The sequence below is a fragment of the Strix uralensis genome, chromosome 2 (genome assembly GCF_047716275.1).
Source record: "Strix uralensis isolate ZFMK-TIS-50842 chromosome 2, bStrUra1, whole genome shotgun sequence".
NCBI classification, from domain to species: domain Eukaryota; kingdom Metazoa; phylum Chordata; class Aves; order Strigiformes; family Strigidae; genus Strix; species Strix uralensis.
In genome coordinates this window covers 32,531,909-32,555,511 of record NC_133973.1, presented here as the reverse complement: position 1 = coordinate 32,555,511, position 23,603 = coordinate 32,531,909, and the positions used below count along the sequence as shown (strand labels likewise).

At 41.0% G+C, this 23,603-nt stretch overlaps 1 protein-coding gene across 6 annotated transcripts in view; it reads left to right on the top strand.

The window, feature by feature from the left end:
- GRIK1 (glutamate ionotropic receptor kainate type subunit 1) overlaps positions 1 to 23,603 on the top strand; it is a 178,038-nt gene that overhangs the window by 69,195 nt on the left and 85,240 nt on the right. Inside the window, exon 2 of one of the 6 annotated variants that reach the window (XM_074858161.1) lies at positions 22,138 to 22,226. The exons of the other annotated variants lie outside the window; for them this stretch is intronic. Coding sequence (XP_074714262.1) covers positions 22,199 to 22,226 — 28 coding nt within the window. The 5' untranslated portion in view covers positions 22,138 to 22,198. The remainder of the gene's footprint in view (positions 1 to 22,137; positions 22,227 to 23,603) is intronic. 6 annotated transcript variants of the gene reach the window in all.

Below are 23,603 nucleotides of genomic sequence, written 5' to 3'. Positions count from 1 at the left end.
CTCCAACACATGCATGATTCAAATAAGCTTTTCAAAGAAAGTCTTTTGATGAAATAGGGGAATTAAACATCAAAACCAACATCTACCAATTGCAAAAGACAGTCCTTGGTGTGACAGCTGGTCAGTCGAGGAGCAGAGAGCTGACAGCTCTATTACTCAGTTCATTATCCAAATGTTTCCGAACGTGAGACAATTTTATTAAAACAGTGATGTCAGAGTTATTAAGAAAATGGTCCTCAAAAGAGAAAAAGAAAACACCAAAAATGTGTTTATCAGTTTGAATGGAGCTACACAGATGCTAGACGAGCTTTGCCACCAGCCCACAGGAGCAAAAAGCATCGCCCAGGCACAGCAGTTAACCACTAAGTACTTTTCATAGATGTCCTCCCAGGCATTGTCCCCTGAGCAGAAACCTGGCTATCTGCAGGTTCCTGCAGGTGTCTGAAACCCGGTTATCTAATGAAACCTGATTACCTGCAGACACGCAGCAGGTTTCTCTCAAAGCTCTCCTTTCCCTCACTCCTCATTTCAATAGCTTCTGCTCCGGGGGGGCTCCCCAGTGGGCTGGGCTGGGCCAGGAGATGGGCGGCTGTCCTTAGCCAGGGCAGGCAGCACCTGACCAGCCAGCTCTGCCTGCCTGTGCTCCTGGTGCTCAGGTCTGCCTGCCCTGCCTGGCCCTGCCCGCCACGGGGCTGCTGCTCTTCTCTCCCCACCGGCCGCTCCTGAAAAAATTCAGAGGAGAGGAATTTTCTTGGAGAAAGATGCTGTTTATTTGTGAAGACAGATGGAAATGACTGGCAGATAGGCAGAGGGCTTGTTCAAGTCTTCCTATCCTCGGAGAGAAGCTATAAAGTCTTGGTTTCACATAGCACATGCAAAGGATATAATGGCAAATAGTATGTGGGTGGAACCGGCCCAGCTGTATGAATTTATACCGACAGGGCATGTTGCTCACACCTATTTACTCTGCCTTGTTACAGCATGTATTGCATTAGGTGCTAGGCAGACAGGGGTTAAAGTAGCACCAGCAGAGCTCTCCCCAGGTAAGGGCCAAGGAAGACTGTGCTTCTTCGTCCTTGACCCAGTGCTAATGCTTACGGTGTTCTGTGTCCTGCACATTTCTGAAAGATTTCACACGACGCTAGCTGCAGCAAAACCAGATGAAGGGGAAGGAAAAATGGATGCAGCGTGATCTATCAGCAAGATGGTCATGGTTTGGCAGCCAGCCCCACAGACTGGTTTCTCCCTTTTTTATATCTGTGAGCAGTCTGTAGTTGCCCCATCACCAAGACATGAGGTTTATTTATTTCTTTATTTGTTTGTTTTAAATTGTGGTAAATTGAATAGAGTTGCATCTCAATTTGTAAAGGTTTTTGTGTACCATTTTAAACCCCAACTGTGTTACAGACTCCCCTGCCCACCAGGAATTTTCACCACACAGCTGAGGAGCTTTTCAGACCCTTAACGCTGCCAGCAGATGGGAAGCTTTATAAGTCTCTCTGTAAAGGAGAGAGTCCCTGGGTGCCCCCAGAGTAGGTAGTGCCCTGCTGCTTGCTTCTCCAGCTTCAGGCTTGTGTCCTGCAAAGGAGGCTCCAGCTTTGCAGGTTTATGGAGGTTGAAGAGCTGTCAGGACACGTGGTGGCCATCAGCTTTCCTGTGTTTTGCTCACTCCTGCCATGCTGTTGTTGCAGGGGAAGCTCCCAGGGGCATTTCCAACTGCAGTGACCTCTCTAGCCCTTAAGACTGTTTGAGGAGTGGGAAATCAGACACAGAGGAAAGCTGTTGCCAGAAATGCCATTAAGTTATTTTTCCAGGCTGTTAAGTGACCTTCCTTTGCTATTTGGGTAGGAAGCCTGAACATGAGCATGCTCTGAGCCCAGCAGATGTGTATGCATTGGGAGAGGGAAGCACAAGGAGCGAGGAAAGGAGGGTGGGCAAGGCATTTTATTTAAAAACTCAAAACAAGGGGTCGGGGAAATCCACTTTAGATCCTCACATAAAGACATATTTTTGCCCCATGATGAAGTACAGTTCAGCACCTGCACTAATGCCACCAAGCCAGGCTCTGAGACCAGGTTCAGCAGAACTGTGTCAGTGGGGCGCGTGTGCTGCAGCCGAGAGCCAGAGCTGGTATGCTGCCCAGCTCCTGGCCACCTCTGCGGAGCAGCAAACAGAGCAAAACCCTATCAGAGCTAAGGAAGCAGGCCTTTACTGTGTTTCATGGTTTCATACCACCTTAAAATGGAGTTCATCCACACCTATCCACTTTTTCTCTTTGTTTTGTTGTGGTTTGTTTTCTTTTCTAGTGGCAATAATATAATTTCATGTGCTAAGGCGAGAACAAAGTCTCAGTAATAGGACATCAAAACAAACCCAGACCATGCTGTGTTTTAAATAAAAAGACAAAACAGTAGTTTCTCCATGTCATTGTCCTCTTTGCTGTGAATCTGCATCAGCAATATTCAAGAGGTGGGAACCCTGGGAAACCCTTTTTGGCAAATAACCATAATGCTGCTGTAATATTAAATTATGGATGTGGAAAATATGAGACCCTCAAGGATACTGAGCCCCTGCCTGCATTTCAGCAGTGTTACCCTGCAGTCACAGCAAGAAATGCTTCAAATCCATGGAAAGATGCCATACCCCTTGAAAGCCCCCTATAGTTTACCTTGATGTAAACCTACTTCCTTAGTGCTCTACTTGGGTTTGCTTTTTAAAGATTTTAATGGTGACTGTAAATTTCTGTCAAAGCAGCTTCTTTAGTGAAATGAGTTTCTATTTTGTGGAAGGGCCCTTTGATCATTGAGGCATCAAGAGAACATGCACAGTCAAAAATTAAAAAAAAAATTGCTTGTAATACTAAAAGCTTTGCTATAATTTAAACATGGAATAAACCAACCAAGCAAGTGTCCAGCCTCTGTGCATTTTCCTCCAGGCAGCAGTGACCCAAAACTGAGACTCTGAGCAAAGTGTAGAGAGTAAATTCAATTTCACACGCACGTCAAAGAGGACTGTCTCCAGTCAAATCTATCACCGTATTTTCAGATGTATTTGCAACCCTTCGTGCTCAGTTATTGTCTTTATTTGAGATACCTATAGCACAGTAACTCCAGACCTGTTCCTGTCTCTTTCTGTTTCTCTTTTTCTACTTAGAATGAAGTAATTGCTTTCTTTATCAATCTCCTTCTTAATCTCAAGTCTACAGTCAGTGCTCTGCAAAGTATCATCTCCTGCAGTGAGACTGTAGTTAGGTCTAACTTTCCGAGCACTCAGTTTTTAAGGTAGATGGTTATTTCCATTGAACTGGGAGCCTTGTCAGGCTCTTGTAATAGCCCTTTATAAAGATTTTCTCAGGCACAGACCTGAAAAAAAGAGAAAAAACTGTCCTTCTTCTATCTAGGAAAAAAGTGGCAGATTTTACACATACATATAACTTCCGAGGTTTGGAGATCCATGCTGTGCATCCATCTGCATAAAATCTCTTCTACCAAGATGAGAATATTTTATCTCTGTCACACCTACCTTGCAAAGAAGTATGTACTGGCTTAGTTTTAACTTTAGTCCCATTGAGGTCAGTAGGAACAGTCATGTGCATAAGTTTAGACATACGAGTCTTAGCATAATGAGAGACAAAGAAAACATTTCTTCAGAAACCACGTATGAAATTTTTACTCATTTAGATGTCAGTAACAAAACCTCCATGAGCCAGGACTTCATCTATGACTACTGTGTAAAGTGTGATTCAGGCTTATTGTGCAAGCAATTTGTATGTCATCTGTCTTGTCTTACTAAGAATTAAATCTGATAACTGTTTTTCAGATAGTTATCACATCTTTCAATTTTCAGTGGAAAAAAGAGAAAAAAAAAGAATTAACTTATCTTTGCATTGCTTTTGTGCAAAACCATGATTTTTAATTTAGAATTTGATGAATGTCATAGAGAAATTTAGGTAAAACTCATGTTCTATTTCCTAAAGTAATTTGGCTTTATGTAGGGCATATGGCAAGATTCCTTCCAAGACAAAAACGTAATGAAATTTTTACATGTTTTTGTAAAGAATGCACAACTCCACGCTAAAACATTTACAAACATTACATGGGGCTTTCAGAGAATGAGATTAATTTCTATTACTTTTTAATTGCCAGAAAATACTTTAAACAAGGAAGCCATTCATAGGGTACACACAGAAGAATTAAAAGGGATCGCTGCTGAAATAAAGCATTTGCCACATTAGGCAAGGAGAAATAGGTTTTCTCACATCCTGCTGAGATGGACGTGATTAAACATGTGGACTCCACACACAGCTTTCAAGAGGAGACATTTGCAGTAATAAGAAGAACTCTTAGGCAGCACAAGTGTGATCCATTTACACCCAAAAATGGGAAAGAGGGATTGTGCAGCCTTGTCCTCCTCAGGAGAAGACTCCTGAGGACACCTTGTCCCCTGACATGCTGCCTCCTCCTTGCTCATTACTCTAGAGGGAAACTCATCCAAGTGTCTCAGCTGGGAGCCCAGCTGGCCTATAGCTAATGCAGTGTATTGCAGTGCTGCTCCTTTTCCCTTTTCCTTTTGCTTTTTTCCTTTTCTTCCTCTTCCTCTTCCTCTTCCTCTTCCTCTTCCTTTCCTTTTTCTTTTCCTTTTCATGAAATCATAGAATCATAGAATAGTTTGGGTTGGAAGGGACCTTTAAAGGTCATCTAGTCCAACCCCCCTGCCATGGGCAGGGACATCTTCAACAAGATCAGGTTGCTCAAAGCCCCGTCCAGCCTGACCTTGAATGTTTCCAGGGAGGGCACATCTGCCACCTCTCTGGGCAACCTGTTCCCATGTTTCACCACCCTGATTGTAAACCCTTTCACTACCCTTTTCCCCTTTTCTTTTTTCCCCTTCCCCTTCCCCTTCCTCCTCCCTCTCCCTTTTCTTTTTTTCCTTTTTTACCTTTCCCATTGCCTTTGACGTAAGGCTTGGCAGTATGAGGTGTGGCTGCAGCATCTCCACAGCTGGCAGACAACCTGCTCCCAGCTGTCATCAGCTGGCAGAAATTACCACAGCCCCCTGAGGCTGGCACACGATACAGAATGGGAGCAGGTGTCCCACCAGGTGCAGCCACGTGCACTTCCCTGGTTCCCCCACTTGCATCTTCCTCCAGTGGCAGGGATATGGGGCAGAAAAAAAAAACAACCTCCAACATTGTAAGACCCTGATTTTCAAAGTTGAGTGAGAGTTTGTTATCGGTTTCAAGTTATCAGTTTCAAATGCATGGAGGGACTCCCTGCCAAATAAGGAGAAACTTTCATTTGGGGGTGCTGGTGGAAGAAAAGCTGACTATGAGCCAGCAATATGTGCTCACAGCCCAGAAATCCAACCATATCCTGGGCTGCATCAAGAGAAGTGTGGCCAGCAGGTCAAGGGAAGGGATTCTCCTCCTCTGCTCCACTCTTGTGAGATCCCACCTGCAGTGCTGTGTCCAGAGGAGGCCACAAAGATGATCAGGGAGATGGAGCACCTCCCCTGTGAACACAGGCTGAGAGAGTTGGGGTTGTTCAGTCTGGAGAAGAGAAGGATCCGGGGAGACCTTATAGCACCTTCCAGGACTTAAAAGGGGCCTATAGGAAAGACAGGGAGGGACTCTTTATCAGGGAGTGTAGGGGTAGGACAAGGGGTAACAGTTTTAAACTGACAGAGGGTAGATTTGGATTAGATATAAGGAAGAAATTCTTTCCTGTGAGGGTGGCGAGACACTGGCACAGGTTGCCCAGAGAAGCTGTGGCTGCCTCCTCCCTGGCAGTGTTCAAGGCCAGGTTGGACGGGGCTTTGAGCAACCTGGTCTAGTGGAAGGTGTCCCTGCCCATGGCAGGGGGGTTGGGACTAGACAATCCTTAATGTCCCTTCCAACCTAAACCATTCTATGATTCTGTGATTCTATGATTTCTTGCTGCTAAGAGCAGGGCTTGTGGCATGGTGGCTGAGTGCACGGAACACCCCAAGACATGGCAAGACACATGCACTGGCAAGCACAGTGGCACCAGGCACTTTGTGTGTCTTCTGCATATGGACAATGGGAAAGATGTTAGGTTTCAGCTGGTGTCCTGAAATATGAGGCTGAAAAACTCCCTGTTAAGGGAAGTGAGTGTCCCCACTAAGAAGCAGAAATGCTGCTGTTTTCCTTCTGGGTCTGCCCCAGGCGCCTGGAGCAGGCATCTTGTGGAAGGGCAGCAGGGGCTGGCCTCTGCCGCTCCAAGTCAAAACAGGGCTGCTCTCGATGCACAAAGTTGGTCTTTAGATACCACGGCAGACAGAGGGATCAGTCGTAGTTGTTCATGATCTAAAAAGATGGCATGAATTTGTGCCCTGCTATGAGAGTGTTGTCTGTTTCTGTTCTGTATTGCTTCTCTAAAACTCTCAACAGTATTTGCTTTTTTGACTTTTGCTGCATGCTGCACCAATATTTTCAAGTATGTTTGTGGTGTCCTTTCTGAATAGCAAGAGTTTATGTAATTAGTTTAATTTTTAAATTAACCATTAAATATATAACTCAGGTTATTTTCATCAGCCATTTTATAAATCCCATATTGTAATTTATCCTTTCAATCGATCTTCTAGGTAGTGAATTTGCTAGTAATTCTCAACATCAGTCCCAAGCACCTTTTTCTAAAAACAAGTTTTCTACCTCTGAGTCTTGTGGTAATGATTCCTACACTAATGAGAAACTGCATATTTTGTTAGCAGCTCAGCTACTTTGCTTTTCTGCTGTTTTTTCCCCCCAGACTTCTTGAATACATGCCATCTGGACTCATTTGCTATTTAAAAAGTGTCTGGTTACCACAGAAGAAGATTTTAAAGATATACACACCTTTGAAAAGATCCAAATTATGTTCTATAAGTTAACCAGGTAACACCTGAAAAAAATAAATGAAATATTAAGGAAGCAGGAATTTGTCAGTCAGAAAATTTTTAATGACCTTTTTCTTTTTAGTTTTCTTCTATTTCCTCCTGCTTTTCATTTTTGAAAATTCTCACATATTAAATGAAATGTAGCAAGGACCAACAGCAACTTCTTATATTAATAAGCTTATTCAGCTTACTGCTGAAGCTTTATTGAGCAAAAATGAATTCTAAATGCCTAATAATAGATGTTTACTGCCTTTTCTAGAATTCAAACCTTCAGTCTACCTCTGCTCACAAAATAATGTATATAACAAAAATTTAGTCACAATAGAGAAAAAACATCTATCAGAGTTTAGAAAGGACAAATTTTATAAAATCATAGAATTGTTTAGGTTGGAAAAGACCTTTAAGATCATCAAATCTGACCATTAACCTAGCACTGCCAAGTCCACCACTAAACCATGTCCCTAAGCACCACATCTACAAATCTTTTAAATATCTCCAGGGCAGCCTGTTCCAATGCTTGACAACCCTTTCAGTGAAGAAATTTTTCCTAATATCCAATCTAAACCTCCGCTAGTGCAACTTGAGGCTGTTTCCTCTCATCCTATTGCTTGTTACCTGGGAGAAGAGACTGACACTCGCCTCGCTACAACCTTTTTCCAGGTAGTTGTAGAGAGCAATAAAGTCTTCCCTCAGCTTCCTTTTCTCCAGGCTAAACAACCCCAGTTCCCCCAGCTGGTCCTCATAAGGCTTTTCTCTAGACTCTTCACCAGCTTCATTACTCTTTTTTGGATGTGCTCCAGCACCTTAATGTCTTTCTTGTATTGAAGACCCCAAAACTGAACATAGTATTCAAGGTGCAGCCTCATCAGTACTGAGTGCAGGGGGACAATCTCTTTCTTAGTCCTGCTGGCCACACTATTTCTGATACGAGCTAAGATACTGTTGGCCTTCTTGGCCACCTGGGCACACTGCTGGCTCATATTCAGCTGGCTATTGACCAACACCCCCAGGTCCTTTTCTGCCAGACATCTTTCCAGCCACTCTTCCCCAAGCCTGTAGTGTTGCATGGGGTTGTTGTGACTCAGGTGCAGGACCTGGCACTTGGCCTTGTTGAACCTCATACAACTGATCTCAGCCCATCGATCCACCAGGTCCAGATCCCTCTGTAGAGCCTTCCTACCCACAAGCAGATCAACACTCGTGCCCAACTTGGTGGTGTCTGCAAACTTCCTGGGAGTGCACTCGATCCCCTTGTCCAGATCATTGATATTAGACAGAAGTCTAATGCTGAGTAACCTCAGTCACTCAGTCAAAGCTGACTTGTGACCAGCCACCAACTGGATTTAACTCCATTCAATACCACTCTTTGGGCCCGGCCATCCAAACAGTTTTTTACCCAGCAAAGAGTATGCCCGTCCAAGCCATGAGCAGCCAGTTTCTCCAGGAGAATGCTGAGGGAAACAGTGTCAAAGGCTTTACTGAAGTCCAGGTAGACAACATCCACAGCCTTTTCCTCATCCACTGAGTGGGTCATCTTGTAATAGAAGGTTAGTCAAGCAGGACCTGTCTTTCATAAACCCATGCTGACTGGGCCTGATCACCTGGTTGTCCTGTATGATCCGTGTGATGGCACTCAAGATGATCTGCTCCATAACCATCCCTGGCACTGAGGTCAGACTGACAGGCCTGTAGTTCCCCAAATCCTCCTTCCAGCCCTTCTTGTAGATGGGCGCCACATTTGCTAACCTCCTGTCAATTTGGATCTCCCCAGTTAGCCAGGACTGCTGAGAAATGGTTGAAAGCGGCTTGGTGAGCACTTCTGCCAGCTCCCTCAGTACCCTTGGGCGGATCCCATCTGTCCCCATAGACTTGTGCATGTCTAAGTGGTGTAGCAGGTCACTAACTATTTCTCTTTGGATTATAAGGGCTTCATTCTGCTTTCCGTCCCTGTCATCCAGATTAGGGGGCTGGGTACCCAGAGAACAACTGGTTTTACTATTAAAGACTGAGGAAAAGAAGGCATTAAGTACCCCAGGCTTTTACTCATCCTTTGTCATTATGTTTCCTCCTGCATTCAATAAAGGATAGAGATTCTCCTTAGCCCTCCTTCTATTGCTAATGTATTTATAGAAACATTGTCTTTTATGGCAGCAGTCAGATTAAGTTCTAGACGGGCTTTGGCCCTTCTGATTTTGTCCCTGCATAACCTTGCAACATTGTTGTAGACTTCCTGAGTCACCTGCCCCTTCTTCCAAAGGTCATAAACTTCTCTTTTTTTCCTGAGTTCAAAAAATGATCTAAATGATTTAAGAAATCATTTCTTCATTTCTTGGCACACGAAAACCACATGTTGAAATCTTGTCGAGCTCAACTGGTACTATTTTTGGCAGGATTAGCCATTTGAAGGCAGAGGTTAAAAAGTAGAATATCTCATGTCTCTGGACAATGCACATGCTATCTGAAAGAACAAGCAGTGTGACTGAATTCCTGACATGGCAATTTTATGCATTGCGTCCTTCATATAGCAAACAATCTGAAGAGGAGAAATTATTAAAAATATATATATATATTTTGTAAAAGAACAGTTATAACCATAGTTTTTTATCTTCTTTTCAGTCCACATCTATGCTCAGATCTCAATTTGTAGATGAATTCTACTTCTAGGCAAGTCAAAAGTCAGAACTCTAGTATAAATGGGAACAGTAAGATTCAGATTTTCATAGCCACATCCCACCCTAAACTTCTTGTCTATAGCTGGGGTTTGGTCATTTTTAGGGAGCTGGATTTTGGATCCAGCATTTCTCATTTGCATAAATTTTTAATAATATTCTGGAGGCTAGTATGATTAAGGTTTATGTATTCAGCAAAATGATCTGAGAAAGATATCTTTTTATTTTAATGGAATAATTTATAATACACTTGCTATTTATATGCAATTGACACTTCAGTTATACCAGTTCTCAGTATTATTTCCTGATACTCCCATTCTCCTGATGTGCATTGAAAGTCAGTGAGTATCCTCAGAATTGCAAGTTACTTTTCCAGGAAAAGGACTGAGTGGAGCATCACCTGAATAGGTGCCTCTAAATTCCCCAACAGGAACACTTCCACCAGCGACTGTCCAGGAGGTGCTATAATATAATAACTTACATTTCTCTTAATTGTTAGTTAATACCATAAAAATATAGGCTGTAGTTTAACTGTCTGAAACAATTTAATATTTCAAAGATTGTATTTCACAGAATCACAGAATTGTCTAGATTGGAAAATACCTTGAAGATCATCCAATCCAACCGTTAACCTAGTACTGACAGTTCCCAACTACACCATATCCCTCAGCGCTATGTTGACCCTACTCTTAAACACCTCCAGGGATGGGGACTCCACCACCTCCCTGGGCAGCCCATTCTAACACCCATTCTGTAAAGAAATACTTCTTAATATCCAGTCTAAACCTTCCCTGGTGCAACTTGAGGCCATTACCTCTTGTCCTATCACTTGTTACTTGGTTAAAGAGACTCATCCCCGGTTCTCTGCAACCTCCTTTCAGGTAGTTGTAGAGGGCGATGAGGTCTCCCCTCAGCCTCCTCTTCTCCAAACTAAACAACCCCAGTTCCCTCAGCCGCTCCTCGTATTTTCTGCAGTGAATTTAAAGTAAAAAGTGTGTCCCAGAAAATACTCCATATTTTGTGAAAGGGAAGTGTAATAATCATTAGGAAGCAAAGAAAAATCAAAATGAAAGTTTGAAAGATATACACACACTGAAAAGCATGAAATTTCACATGCAATATGTGCAAACTATTCTAATTCTTTTCCTTAAAAATGCTTAGTGTTCGCTCTCCTCTCAAACTCATTAAGCTAATTTCTGTTTAATACTCCTTTAAATCATAGGCGGCTCTCTGTTAGGGTTTCACTGAGCATTCAACCTATATTTTACATCTGCCTTAGCTGGACATACTGCTTGCACTGCCTGCAAGAAATGTAATATACCCGGAAGACATGTGTAATTAGCTTCAAGTCAGCAGATGGGACATCTTAGTTCTGAGTCAGAGCATTTATTGGCACATGGACTCAGATTGCAGCGATGGCTCTACTGATGGGAATTGCAGCTCTCTGCAGTGGGCTGGTGCCAGCCCTGCATACTACCTGTAGAGGATTTCTATGATGCACAGAGCTTAAGCTAGCTCACTTCCCCCAGAGGAAAAAGAGTGTTTTCAGAATGTTTCTAGGCTAATAAGGAGTGCGAGTCTTCACTGTACGGCCTAGGTTTTATAAGAAAAAGGGTCATTGGCACAAAGTGATTTAGATGAAAAGTTCTTCAATCTTCGTGGTCATTATTAGGTCGAGACTACACCGTGCAGCGGTTTGAGTATCTGTGTTGTGCTCTCCTCCAATGCTATCACCCTCCCACAACCACTACAAGGTTCTTCAAATACAAGCAGCCAACAGCTGGATTTCTTTCCCCACACACATTAAGGGACTAATTAACATGCACAAGCTCCCACACTCCTCTTTGGACATTTGGAGAGCCTGCACTAATAGAGTCCTGGAAGAGTAACCCACTCCTTCACAGAGCTCCTAGAAATCAGAACAGAATAGCCAACTACCTGACAAATCTGAAGAGCACCATCAGCCATCCAGTATTCAAACGATAATGAAATAACCATTGCTTCAGTTGCCCTCGGTCTTTTCCAAGCCAGCTGGCATTGTGCTACAGGGAAATTACACATTCATTTTGATTATTTACTCTCATCTGCACTCTGTATTCCCCACCCTCCTCCTGGATTTAACAATCATTACTGTTAATAAGGGCCAGACCAGTGAGTGCTGAGGGGACAATCCAAAGGCCAAAAAAGTTAATGGAAGACCTTTACATATTGAATCCAAATCACACTTTCCCACTCAAACAACTTCTGTGAAAGCTATGCACTCAGCTCCCATGTCATTCCAGCAAGAGAAGTGCATGTGTGCATCTGCAGATGTTTTATGGAGAGTGTATGGCTGCAAAACACTACTTTGTGGAGTTTATCAACATGGGGAGACAATATCACAGGGGAGGTTACTGGTAGCTGGTCATCTCAGATTAAGTTTAAATTGCTACCAAATGTGATGGTGACACTTCTGATTCCACAGGTTCCTACAATCAGCACTTCATTGATGAGCAGTGATACAGATGATAGACAGAAAAGTGGAGAGCTTAAAAGTTTCTTAAAGGGTTGGATGACCAGTTCTTTCTAATTTTAATGGGAACGAGGTATCCAAAACCTGTTGTCAAGGGAAATAGATGAGGAGGCCTTAAAAAATGCAGACTTAACACTTGAATAAATAAAAAAATCAAATACAAGAATACAGCAATTTTATTTTTGCATCTGATTTTACAACAATGCCTGATTGTGTTGGAGACTGGTTAAACAATATGTATGGAGAGAGAAAACTGTAGCAAAAGCCCAGTTTAGATTCTGAAAGAGATAAATGAAATTTACTCAGCAGATGATCCTTAGCTGAACACAAGCTGCAGGGTAGAACATAAGCTTCAATCAACTCTTGCAAATAATTTGAGCCCAATGCCATAAGTGCCTTAAATTAAATCCCTCTCAACAGGAGCCAATCTAAATCATTAAACATATGTCACGTAGAGAGCTATAATCACTAGAAGTGTCGTATACACAGCATTTAATTTACATATAAAATGTATTGCAGTTGTTAATTTGACCATTTTTCAATGTTCAGTATCTCACAGAAAACATACCTAGTTAGAATCAATGCTTGTTTTGTCACCAAGCGAAAAGTACATGTGCACATAATTCTGTTACCCAGTTTGCTGTGACATCTATAACTGTGAAAGAAAGCTTTCCTGCCACGTGGGAGCATCCCCCCTCTTTTTTGAGATCCCTGGTATGATTTATTACTGCCTTTAGAATTTCATAATGTTTTGGGCCAGGCAGGATCATTAGAGGATCCACACCTATCTTAATTATAAACAAACAGCAGAATTTCATCCCCTTACCTCAAAACTGAGACCAATAACTTCTATGTGACTGTGACATGTCTTTCAGAAAAGCACTGAGGGTTGATTTGAATAAATGACAACCTGTCAAGGAGTAGCATTTTACCTTATGGTCTTTAAAACTGTCTCTGCTTTTTAAAATCGTACAGCACTCTGTCGAGTGTCACATCCTTGGGAAAAACCCTCCCTCTGTCTGTATGACTGATGTCATATGAAACTTTTGCCAATCTGTGGGCACCCAGGTCTGTAAAAGCTTGTCCATCCCCAGGTGGCATGCGCATTTTTGATGTTTCAGGTTTGCATGTTACAGAAAATAATAACTAGAGACATCTCTATGTTTGCTATTCTTCCTGCACCAAGTGCATCTCTTAATATCATAATCAACAAGCCTGTCTCACTTGTTATCTTTAGTGTATGTTGGAAGTAAGTCATCTGGGGTGGTGAGTAGAGGTAGCCCAAGAAACTTCTGTGATAGTGAGATCAGAGTCATGCCCAGCAGGCACCAGCATTTTGTAGGCACAAAATAACTAAGCAAAACATAAAGGGAAGAAAGGACGTTAACACAATAAATCTGAGCAGCCACTTTGTCACATCTGCACTACTCAGCAAGTGTTTAAATAGCAGGGTTTCACTGTAATAGCTTATTTCTTGACTTACTGAAACCAAGATGATAATACTAAAGAATGTGCATACAGTGTTAAATACTAATTTTGCTGAATAAAGGGGAAAAAGTTGCATTCACATCAGGGAGGCAAGAATCATTTTCTCTGAGAGAAATAGTCTACTTCTTCCTACAAGTGCCTGCCTGAATCTGAACAGTTTATATGATAATCTTCAAGACAAGGATGCTCCACTTCAGAAGACCTTTTAGTCACCCACTCTTTTATTCCCTGCTTTCCTTGAGCTCTGCTGCACTTCCCTCAGAGGCCTTCTTAAGTGACCTTGGGCATCTGGAAACCTTAGTCCAATATCTCTCTTAGAGCTGCCATTCACGCTTGACACGAACCGATGAAGTCACTCAGGCAGTTCTGTTTCTCCAGCTTCCACAACCACAAAATGCAACAGCTTCAGCAACCTGAAACAATCTCCATCCTCTTGTTATGGTAATCCACCCTGATGTTTTCAAAAGTGTAAACATGAGGAGCTCAGTTCAAACTCTCTTTGGTTTTCAGGGGAAGACGAGCCTTGGTGTCACTTTGAAACACACTTAATATATAGCTTCCAAAAAATCTAAGCCTGTACAAATGTAGAAAATGTCAAGAAAATTTGAAGTAACACAATGTATAGGAAATTTTACATGCAGAAAGGAAAAGTGAGTGACTCAGCAAGGAAAAAAATCTAGTGTCTCCTGAGCTGAATTTTTAATTTTATTTTGAAATTTAAGTTTTTATCTCCTAAATTATGGAATAATGGAATTTAATAATATAATTTAATAATATTATTTAATAAATTATGGAATTATTTAATTGAATTGAAGACATACTTTATGCACTGTACTAATTATAAGTAATTACAGTTTCCTCTTCATGGCAAAGTTATTTTATGGACTTTTGATCAAAATTTCTGATAATGAAGCTATGAGGCTAAAAAAACCCACATACCAGCTATACCTAGTAGCATCAGTTTTTGTATTAAAAATCTGAGGAATGATTTAATAACTCAGCTATTCACTTCCTGGAGCCCAGATATGTTGTATCCAGTTTTTTAGAGAATTTTCTTTTTCTTTAATTTTTTTCTTATTCGTTTAATGTTATGCCACAGTTTTAATTTGTAAAATTTTCCTGCCTTTTTTTTAAAAAAAGTACATATGTAACTTTCCTATCAATATGATAATTACAACTAAGTACAACTATAATATAACTGTAATATCTATAATAGCTAGCATCTCTAACTAGCATTAATAATTCCTGTTGAAGCTGTTCCCACTGAAGCTGTCCGAGTGTTTAGCCATGAGGAGATGGAGTATCTAATGCCATAGCACATCTTGTAAGAATTTTTCTTGCAAAATTTTAATGTGATCCATGGCTCAGAGAAGTCAGTGGAAAGACTTGGGCTTCAATCACTTTGATTGCCTGTAACAGGTAAGGCTAGATCAGGAAAAAAAATTTAAAAAGGAAGAAAATAGTCCTGCAGAGACAGAATGTTGGGTGAAACAACTAAAGAGAGAGATCTAAAGTCTCAAGGTATATTTTCAGTGCATCACATTTTTAATTGTGCAATTGTGCAAGTGTGCACAACTGCTGACGTACTCATTGCATGCAATAAGCAAATCTTTTCAAGAATGTAAAATTTGCATACATATGACATCTTTGTACAGGGAACGGATAATGGTCAGTGTGCTTTGCACATCTTCATGTTGTTTCAACCAAATTACTGCTACTGAAACCTTTTCTAATGCAAGAACAGACTACCTAGGCTTTGTGGTAAAAATCCAAGGATCATCATGTACAGTGATGCTACCATAATTTCATTTGCAGCCAAATACAAACTAGGATACATTTTGAATTTTCATGTAACACTTGCTGAAAAGTAAGGATGTATGCACATTTGAGGGGTTTTATTTGGTTTTAAGAATTTTGAGTGTCTTTCACACACCCCATTCAGACAAATCACATCTGTTGCTTGTAGCTCTTAGAACACAGAAAAAAAGAGCTGTTTGCAAAAACACTCTGGAGAAGAAACAAAGAAGAATAATAGATATAGCTACTATAGGCTTTTCTATTCTGTTTTATACTGAATTAATCTCTGAGAATTGGGTAGTAAATCCCAGCACAGAAATGCCTCAATCTGAGTATGACTGCCGGTGAAAGACATTTCTATGTATGCACCAGTACGAATGTTAAACATTTCATGTTTGGGTTTTATCTGGTTATGACATTGCTGGCTCAGGTGTCCTGAAATTTGCCTACACATCATGAAGGTGGCTTACCTAAAAGATACCGCTTTTACAGGTTTTGTGAGTGATTTGAGTGGGAGCCCCTTGAGTTCCCAGATTCACGTACAAATGAAATGTTTGGTTCCAAAGAACCTCTAGGTTCTAGCACTAAGAAAAGTGATGATACAACCTGGAAAGTTCCCCAAAAGCATGAATTTCTGGAGTTAAGGCTTTTACATCCCCTTTAATTTAGACCCCATTATGCATAGGAATTTCAACACCATATGCTTCTCCATCAGACAGTTTAACACTGCTGGGAAGTCTTGGTTTCCTCTGTGCATTCTAAGTATTTTCAAATCAGTGTTGCTAGAATATGTTTTTTTAAAAAAAATATAGTTCCTTTTTTTTTGGGGAAAAAAAAAAGTATTACAAGAAAACAGTGTTCCTATAGTTGTTTGGGTTCCCATTCCAAATTTCTATTGAAGTTGTATAATTTAACACTTCATGTAAAGTTGTGATTAGGTGCAGATGCATTCTGTTTACACTTGTTACTTTAACATTTGCAAATGTAGACGCGAATAAGATATTTTTCAGAGACAAATGGCCCTCAGTAGATTGAGGAATAGAAATGTTCCAGATTGATAATTACCAAGAAAGCTTTAAATTGCAGGCACCTCAACTAAGTGTATTTTCAAGAGCCAACCATCATTATTATAAAGAAATATGGCAACTCAAAGTGCAGGTGCTGATTAAACATTACTTGTAAGAGTGGATCAGTTGCAAAATCTGCAACCCCCACCCTTAAAAGCATAATCCTAGATGAGCCTACTTAGACATTATACTTTCTAAAACTGAAAATGTATCCTGGTATTTTGTTTTAAAGCACCTGCTATGCTGAGGCTGCAATATAAATAATGCCTTGTTTAGAAAAATGTCACCTCATTTTCTATGTGTTCCTTTTTGATACTCAAAGAATTAAGGATGAAACTACACTGATGCTAGTAAAGAGAGGGACAGAATAATCCAGCAGGATGGAATAAAATATATTTCTATAAAGTTTAAAGAATAATACGTGAATCCTGAGCAAAACCTCCATCCCAATAGTGTTCTTGGAGTTTCAGGAGAATCAAAGCAATTGATCCAGTGGGAAACCTGGTAACATTTGGTTTTATATCCTTCCTCTACACCATTAAAAGGTGAAGGGGGGTGGGGGATTTTTTTATTTTAATGAAAATCAGTTAAATCACTTATGTCTTTTTTAAGTTTCTGGTTTTAAACTTCAGGTTTATATTTCCTTAATTACATACTTGACACAATCTGAGTGTCTTGTGGCTCTCTTGCCTGTATTTTGTCATTCTTTCTAGAAGTTTGCGAGTCTCTCTGTCACGTTGCAACAGGCTCAGCTGTGCACAAGACCAGTAAAAAGAGGCTTGGGAAAATCTTCCACTAGGTTAGCTACAGCATGAACACACTCTATTCACAGAGAGGCTATGCAGGGTGCCAGTTCTTAGCTTTTTTTTTTGTCAGAGAAGCTAAAAGACTTCTTCCACAGAATAATCTTTTCCTAATAGACATGTTACATAGTTCCCCTGTAAGCCAAGACAAGCTCAGCAAGAATTATGTCAAGCTGGCTATGTTTTATTAATGCATGTCTTCTGGGTCTGAGCATCCACCTTTATCTAATACCTATAAAACATAGCTGATGCTCTCCTTTGCTGAGATGTTACAAGAAATGCCATCATTTCAGTCTTAGGAGGACTGAAGTACACTTGTCTCAATGGCCTGTTTCAGCAGTCACCATATTTAAATAGCTGTTGGGCCAAACTCAGTTTGCATCTAAATGAAACTGAGCAGGCCTGAGGAGAAGAAAGGCAGCCAGGCTGGGGCTGCACTTTGAGAAGGTGCAAGTGAAAGACGATGCTGAGGGAGGAGAAGCATCATAACAGGAGAACCAGAAGTAGCATCTTCCCTACACGGATCCCCTTCCTCTGTGCTCTGCTGGCGGTCTGCATCTTCCTGGGTTAGAGGTGTGGACAGCAGAGGACGGTGGCAAGAAGTTCAAAGTGTTGTCACTGGTGTACTTCTGAAGCTGAATCAGGAAGATTTCTGATTCAGTTGCTCAGTGTTAAGAGTATAGGACATGTTGCTTCATGCAGGAGAGAGGCATTGGAAGACCACAAAGATCCTGGGCTCAAATTTGTGATGAAAATGTTTGTGCTCTCACAGAAACAGATCCATACTGTCACCATTTTATTGACAAAGTTGTTTGGGGTATAGGCTGACATTTTCCAGTGAGGCTGGAGGGTGGGGGCACATATCTCAGGCCACTGCCCTAGCCCCTGGTTATTCGCTGCCCTGTGCTACACAAGTCTTTCATATTGCTATAACAAACAAACAAAAAGGTATGAGATGTCTCATTTTCCTCTCTGATGAGAAGGGTAAGGACACCAGAACTGAAGCAGGTTTCTTGTTTTCTGGCTAGTCCTACCCCACTAACTGCATTTACTGCCTGTACCAGTGGGGCAGAGGCTACAGCCATGGGCTGAGACTTCAGCAGGATTAGTGCGGAGGCCTGGCAGAGCTCCAGCCACCACGGAAGAAGGAAAGGTGGTGACAGTCACGGGTAAAGTCCTCTACATTTTAGCTCAATGTTTTTAAGCCTTTCCTCCAGAGTGAGAGGACCAACTTCAGACTCAGAGGAATCTACCATAAGCAATTGTTGCATATTAGAAGGAAACCAGAGTCAAAATTCACTATTCCTTCATGCACAGTGTGTCACAGGAAAAGCTAATGTTATCTTTGTATCCTTAATGCTTAAACTCTTGATTGGTATACTATTTCTTGCATGCTTAAAAATGCAAAGTGTCTGTAGAAATTTGTAAATGAAGATATCTGCTGTAGCTTGCTAGCTGTGGGCTTCTTGGCAGCCCTCATATCAATAATTTCTGGATAGATAGGTAGCACTGCCTTTAGAGGAATTGTAATAGCTGGATTTCAGAAAGAAAAGTGCAACTGACTAAAGTTAGAGTTTAAAATGTACCCCCTACCAACTTCAACATCCCTCCACCACCACCTCCTTTCTGGAAAGGATGTACTTTTGGATAGTCTATGATCTGAGTTTATCTATGCTTTTTCAGGATAAGCTGGGATTTCTTCAGCTTTGATAAAGAGCTTATGTTCCTAAGCATCTTACAAATAATAGTGCTTAATGGGCACTCATGAAAAGAAAGAGTATATGATTTTTAAAGATATAACCCTGATGTTTATGCTGTTTGCTGAATAACACTCATTTCAAAGTATAGTCTAGGATTTTGAAATGTCTTTCTATTTCTGTCTAACAGCTTGAGAAAAATGGCTAATCCTGAAGTAGTTTAATTGAGTAGTCAAACTCACAATTGCTTTATAGTAAGGCTATATTCTCACACCTCAGGATTGGTCTCCAGAGTAGCCTTTTCAGGACTTCAGTCAAATTAATCTATACATCTTTCTACGGGTCATATGCTGTCATGTTGCAGAAAAAAAAAGTAAAATGACTGCACATACTGCATTGATTGCTACTTTCTGGGAAGTGTGATACCTTGTAACCACTGAAAAAGAAGGTGGTAAAGCACTTTTTGCACAGATATACCTCCTGTTTTCACCAGGTGCCTACATAAGATCAGGTGGGAAAACCCCTCTGAATTCAATTTTCCTTGCTATCCTTTTAGATAGGGTCTCTATTGCTCTCTTTGGTTCAAGGTTTCCACAAATATAAGGTACAATTACTTTGTATCTGCAACAAATCTTACTATATTTTTTAAGCAATCTAATACTTTTGAGATAGAACCAGATAAAATCAGTAAATAAAAATTCCAGCAGGTTCTGCAGCTCAATGCCATCAGCCTTTTAGTCTTTATTCAACCAGCTTTATTTCCATTCTGCTCATCTACTTTTTATTTCTGTGAAATTATTTTTCCCTTCCTTTATTCCTTAGTAGAAACATTGAGTTTTTTCTGTGATTGTTCCTTCCTCTCTACTTTCATGTTGCCTTTCCATCGCTTTCCAGTTTCAGAAGCAGCTTGTAGTCCAGCACGTGGTCAGCAATTAATATGTCAAGATGTCTGGATGTCTCAGAGTGAAACCCCCTGACTCAGACAGATATGTATGAGGGCTCTGAAAGATTTAAAAAGACACCAGAAAGTAAGTTTCTCTTCCAGTGGGACTACTTAAGTTGTTACAGCATGGTGGGAGAAATGCTAAGCCATGAGAGAATTTGATCAAAACATCTATCTCCTTCAGTAAAGTCTTATTTCTTCTGAACGAAATTACGGGGAGGTAAGTTTAAAAGGCTGTTACTTTGGTTGGGAGCTTTATAAAAAGGGAATGAAACCACTGTTTCTGCAGAGTCCAGGAACGTTTTTGCCACAAAAGTTGCAAAGCAGGAGGATTACAGCGAAAGATGCAGGGCTGTGCATGGATCCAGTAACATAGCTGCAGCCAGTACATGGTTAACACACACATTCACCGAGATCATCTCATTAACTAAAAGAATGACCTTATTACTTTATACTCCTAACTATCCTTAGGAGCATTTTGGCAGTGCTCACACTGAGCCAACACATTCACCTGAAGCACTTAGCACAGGAGCTGTGTTGGGCAAGGGTTTCCTTGCTGCATCTCATGACAGCACTGCCCTGTTCCCCTGGGTTACTGGGGAGCTCTGAAGAGAGCAGCTGCATTCATACCACACATCCTGATTAAAACATGGTTCTGTTGAAGGAGGAGTCTTGATCTGCCATGTACTTTTGCAAAGAACGGCACACAAGCCACGCTCTGCAAAGCAGGCCAGATCATATGCGCGGACAGAGGGGAAAATGGGGTGCCAAAACTCTGTGTATGCTGCTTTAGACAGTGCCCTGCTCCTAGGGAGCTCATCTCACACAAAATCTAACACTGGTCTCTGCAAGGCTCATCTGCCTAATTCTAGCTCCAAAAAGAGAAGGGAAACAATTCTTATTCCCTGTCCTTGCTGCATGGCCAGAAGTAACATCTGATGGGACCCAATGTTGCATGTGTAACGGGGTAATTAGAATCAATTTTCTCCCTCTCCTGTTATTGCCTTGTTTGAAATTAATGCTGCAATGCATGGGTACTAGTTTGCCCAAGTAGGTATGGTGATCTGGGAGGAGGAACAGCAAACAATATAAATAACATCCATTATCCTTCATTTTCAATACCTCCTTACTAGCCTGTGCATCAAGTGAAAACAGCAAAATAAAGGCAACAAGGAAATAGTTTTTAAATTTCTATTAAATAGAGTTTGTACCTCTAAAATGATCATTTAGTTTCTGGCTAGTACTGCCACTGTATTGCAAGAGATATCTAAACCAGGTCAACCATTTTTTTCCCTGTTAAAAAAAAAAAAAAAGAAAAAGTTCATTACTTAGAAATTCTTCAACATAAATCATGCCGATTGAGCCTCTGGGAAATATTTCCAAACTCACAAGCTCAACTCAAATAAATCCCATTAGAAAAAGCATATCTTTGTATCTTAATAAGCTCAACTTTTTATATATGTACATACACACACACATATTTTTATCGCTCTGCTTTCCACAGAAATAAAGCATCGCTGAATGCAGTACCTTGCTAGAGTGCAGATAATTATAAAACCCCAGACCTGGCACTCATAGAGAAGGTTATGGATAGAGAAGTGCTTTAACATTTTCTATGTAAGATCCTTCCCCTCTTTTGTACTCTTTATCTCAATCTTTAACTAGGCCTTGTTTGCTGTGAGTTATGTATTCAGACCTGGTATAAGGGGTTGCAGCTCTTCCACAGTCACAGAACCTGTCTGCACGAGGGCTGAAACCAAAATGTGATTTCTGCCAGTTTCATCATTGTGTAATTAAGCACTAACCATGTTGCATGAAAGTAACAGAAAGGCTGAATCCCTGTGAGAGTTCAGTCTAAATCAAGCAAATTCTAAATCAGACTGCAAAGCCTGACAAACCATACCTCACCTCTTGTTAAAGCTAAGAGCAAAATCTTCACAGAAGCAACTGGGATACAATCATGTCCTAAAGATGTGCCCAGAAGTGGATTTCAGATGTGCGATTTTGAACCTAAGAGATACTCAATTTATCAAATATTCCGCGACCTTTCTATGAACAAATTTAATCTTAAAAAAACACTCCTCACATTTGCTGAATTTGACACTTGAGTTGCACCCCCTTCCATCTTTCTTTGTTGGGTTTCAGGTCATGAACCCGACCCAGGTTTTAGCTTCCCAGTCCTACCATGCAGGCATGGAAAGGAAAATGTAACCATCACCCCAACCCCCCAAAGCCAGCCTGCTCCAAATTATTCTGTTTGGTTGCAGATTTCTTGCAATCTGGAGAAGCTTGCAACCTGCAGAGACAGCAGAGGAAACAAATGCAGAGATGGGGATAAGAGAGACAGGAAGTCCAGGTGAGCACCAGAGCGAGATATTTGCCTTTCTATACTCACCATCTCATCGTTTATTTTGGATTAGGATGGATGAGAACAATGAAGGTAGAGTGTAGAAAGAGCAAGAGTATGGGCAGTTTTGTTTTGTTTGAAATGCATCCTAAAAGAGGGAGCTCACAGACAGATGATGAGTTACAGAGGGAAAATGATCCAGACCCAGGATCTGGCATAGGCAATGAAATGACAGTGACATTTGGCAGGGTATAGCAATGAGGAATAAAATCGAAGGCATGCTGGACAGGAACCAGGCTGGGTGAATACAAAGATGCTGAATGCCGAGGTAAGGGCAGGGGCTTGAAAAAGAGCAGAAATAGGCTGAAACAGAGCACAATGTATGGAAAGTTTCCAAAACAGCTTTTGAACAGATTGAAGAGGAAGTGATGGCAGGAAAGTCACTCAAGCTCTCGGTTTCACTGTCTGTAAAATGAGGATGATAATAGCTGCCTAACTCAGAGGTCCCTATTGCAAGGCTAAATTCACTCGTGCAAAGAATGCTAATGTGTTCAGTTTGCATTCTGTGAGCCAAATGCGAAACCCGTGCATCTAATTCCAAGAAAACCTAGGGGAGAAAACCCATTTTGGTTTGGATTTGTAAATGTAAAGTGCAATTACTGTTTGTTATAGGATTGATGATTCTTCCTGAGAAACTTTTTTTTTTTTTTTGAATACATACAAACACATAACAGTAGTTTTTAGGTCATGTATAAATTAGAGGTAATAGCCAATTTCTGGACTAATCTTACACAGTCAGTGAGCTAACTTTAAAAAGAAAGATACTGTCAAACTCTCTGCTAAAGGTAAGCATCTAAGTAACAACTCATTTGATTATTCTCTTTTGGTAAGATGAATGCCCAGACTTAGCTCTTTAATGAATGCACTTGCACTGACTGGCTCTCAGACAGACTCCTCATGGCACAGGAATGTCCTCTGGTCAGAGACAAGGAGAGAAAAAAATGGTTAGGGGGGATTTCCAGTAGTGAGTGCTTTCATTCCATGTGACATACTCTTTAACTCTATAAGTGGACGTTATCTGAGAAAAAATCTTCATAAGCACTGTTTTGCTCTGCCCTGTTCCTCTTTGAACTAGCAGGTCTACCGCTACCACTCTGCCAGCCCCACTGAGCTTCAGAGGTGCATGTGAGTCCATAGGCATCCCGGCAGCAGAGAGGTGTGAGTCCATATCTATATCAACAGAGAGCAAGGGCAAACTTCATGCTAATTTGGCTTTATGAATCTCCTACATTTACTTGCATCAGCAACAGCTTCTCTTCCAGGAAACCAGTGGCACATAGCTGCACAGTCATTAGGATTTCAACTCTCATTTCTCTTCAGTGACTG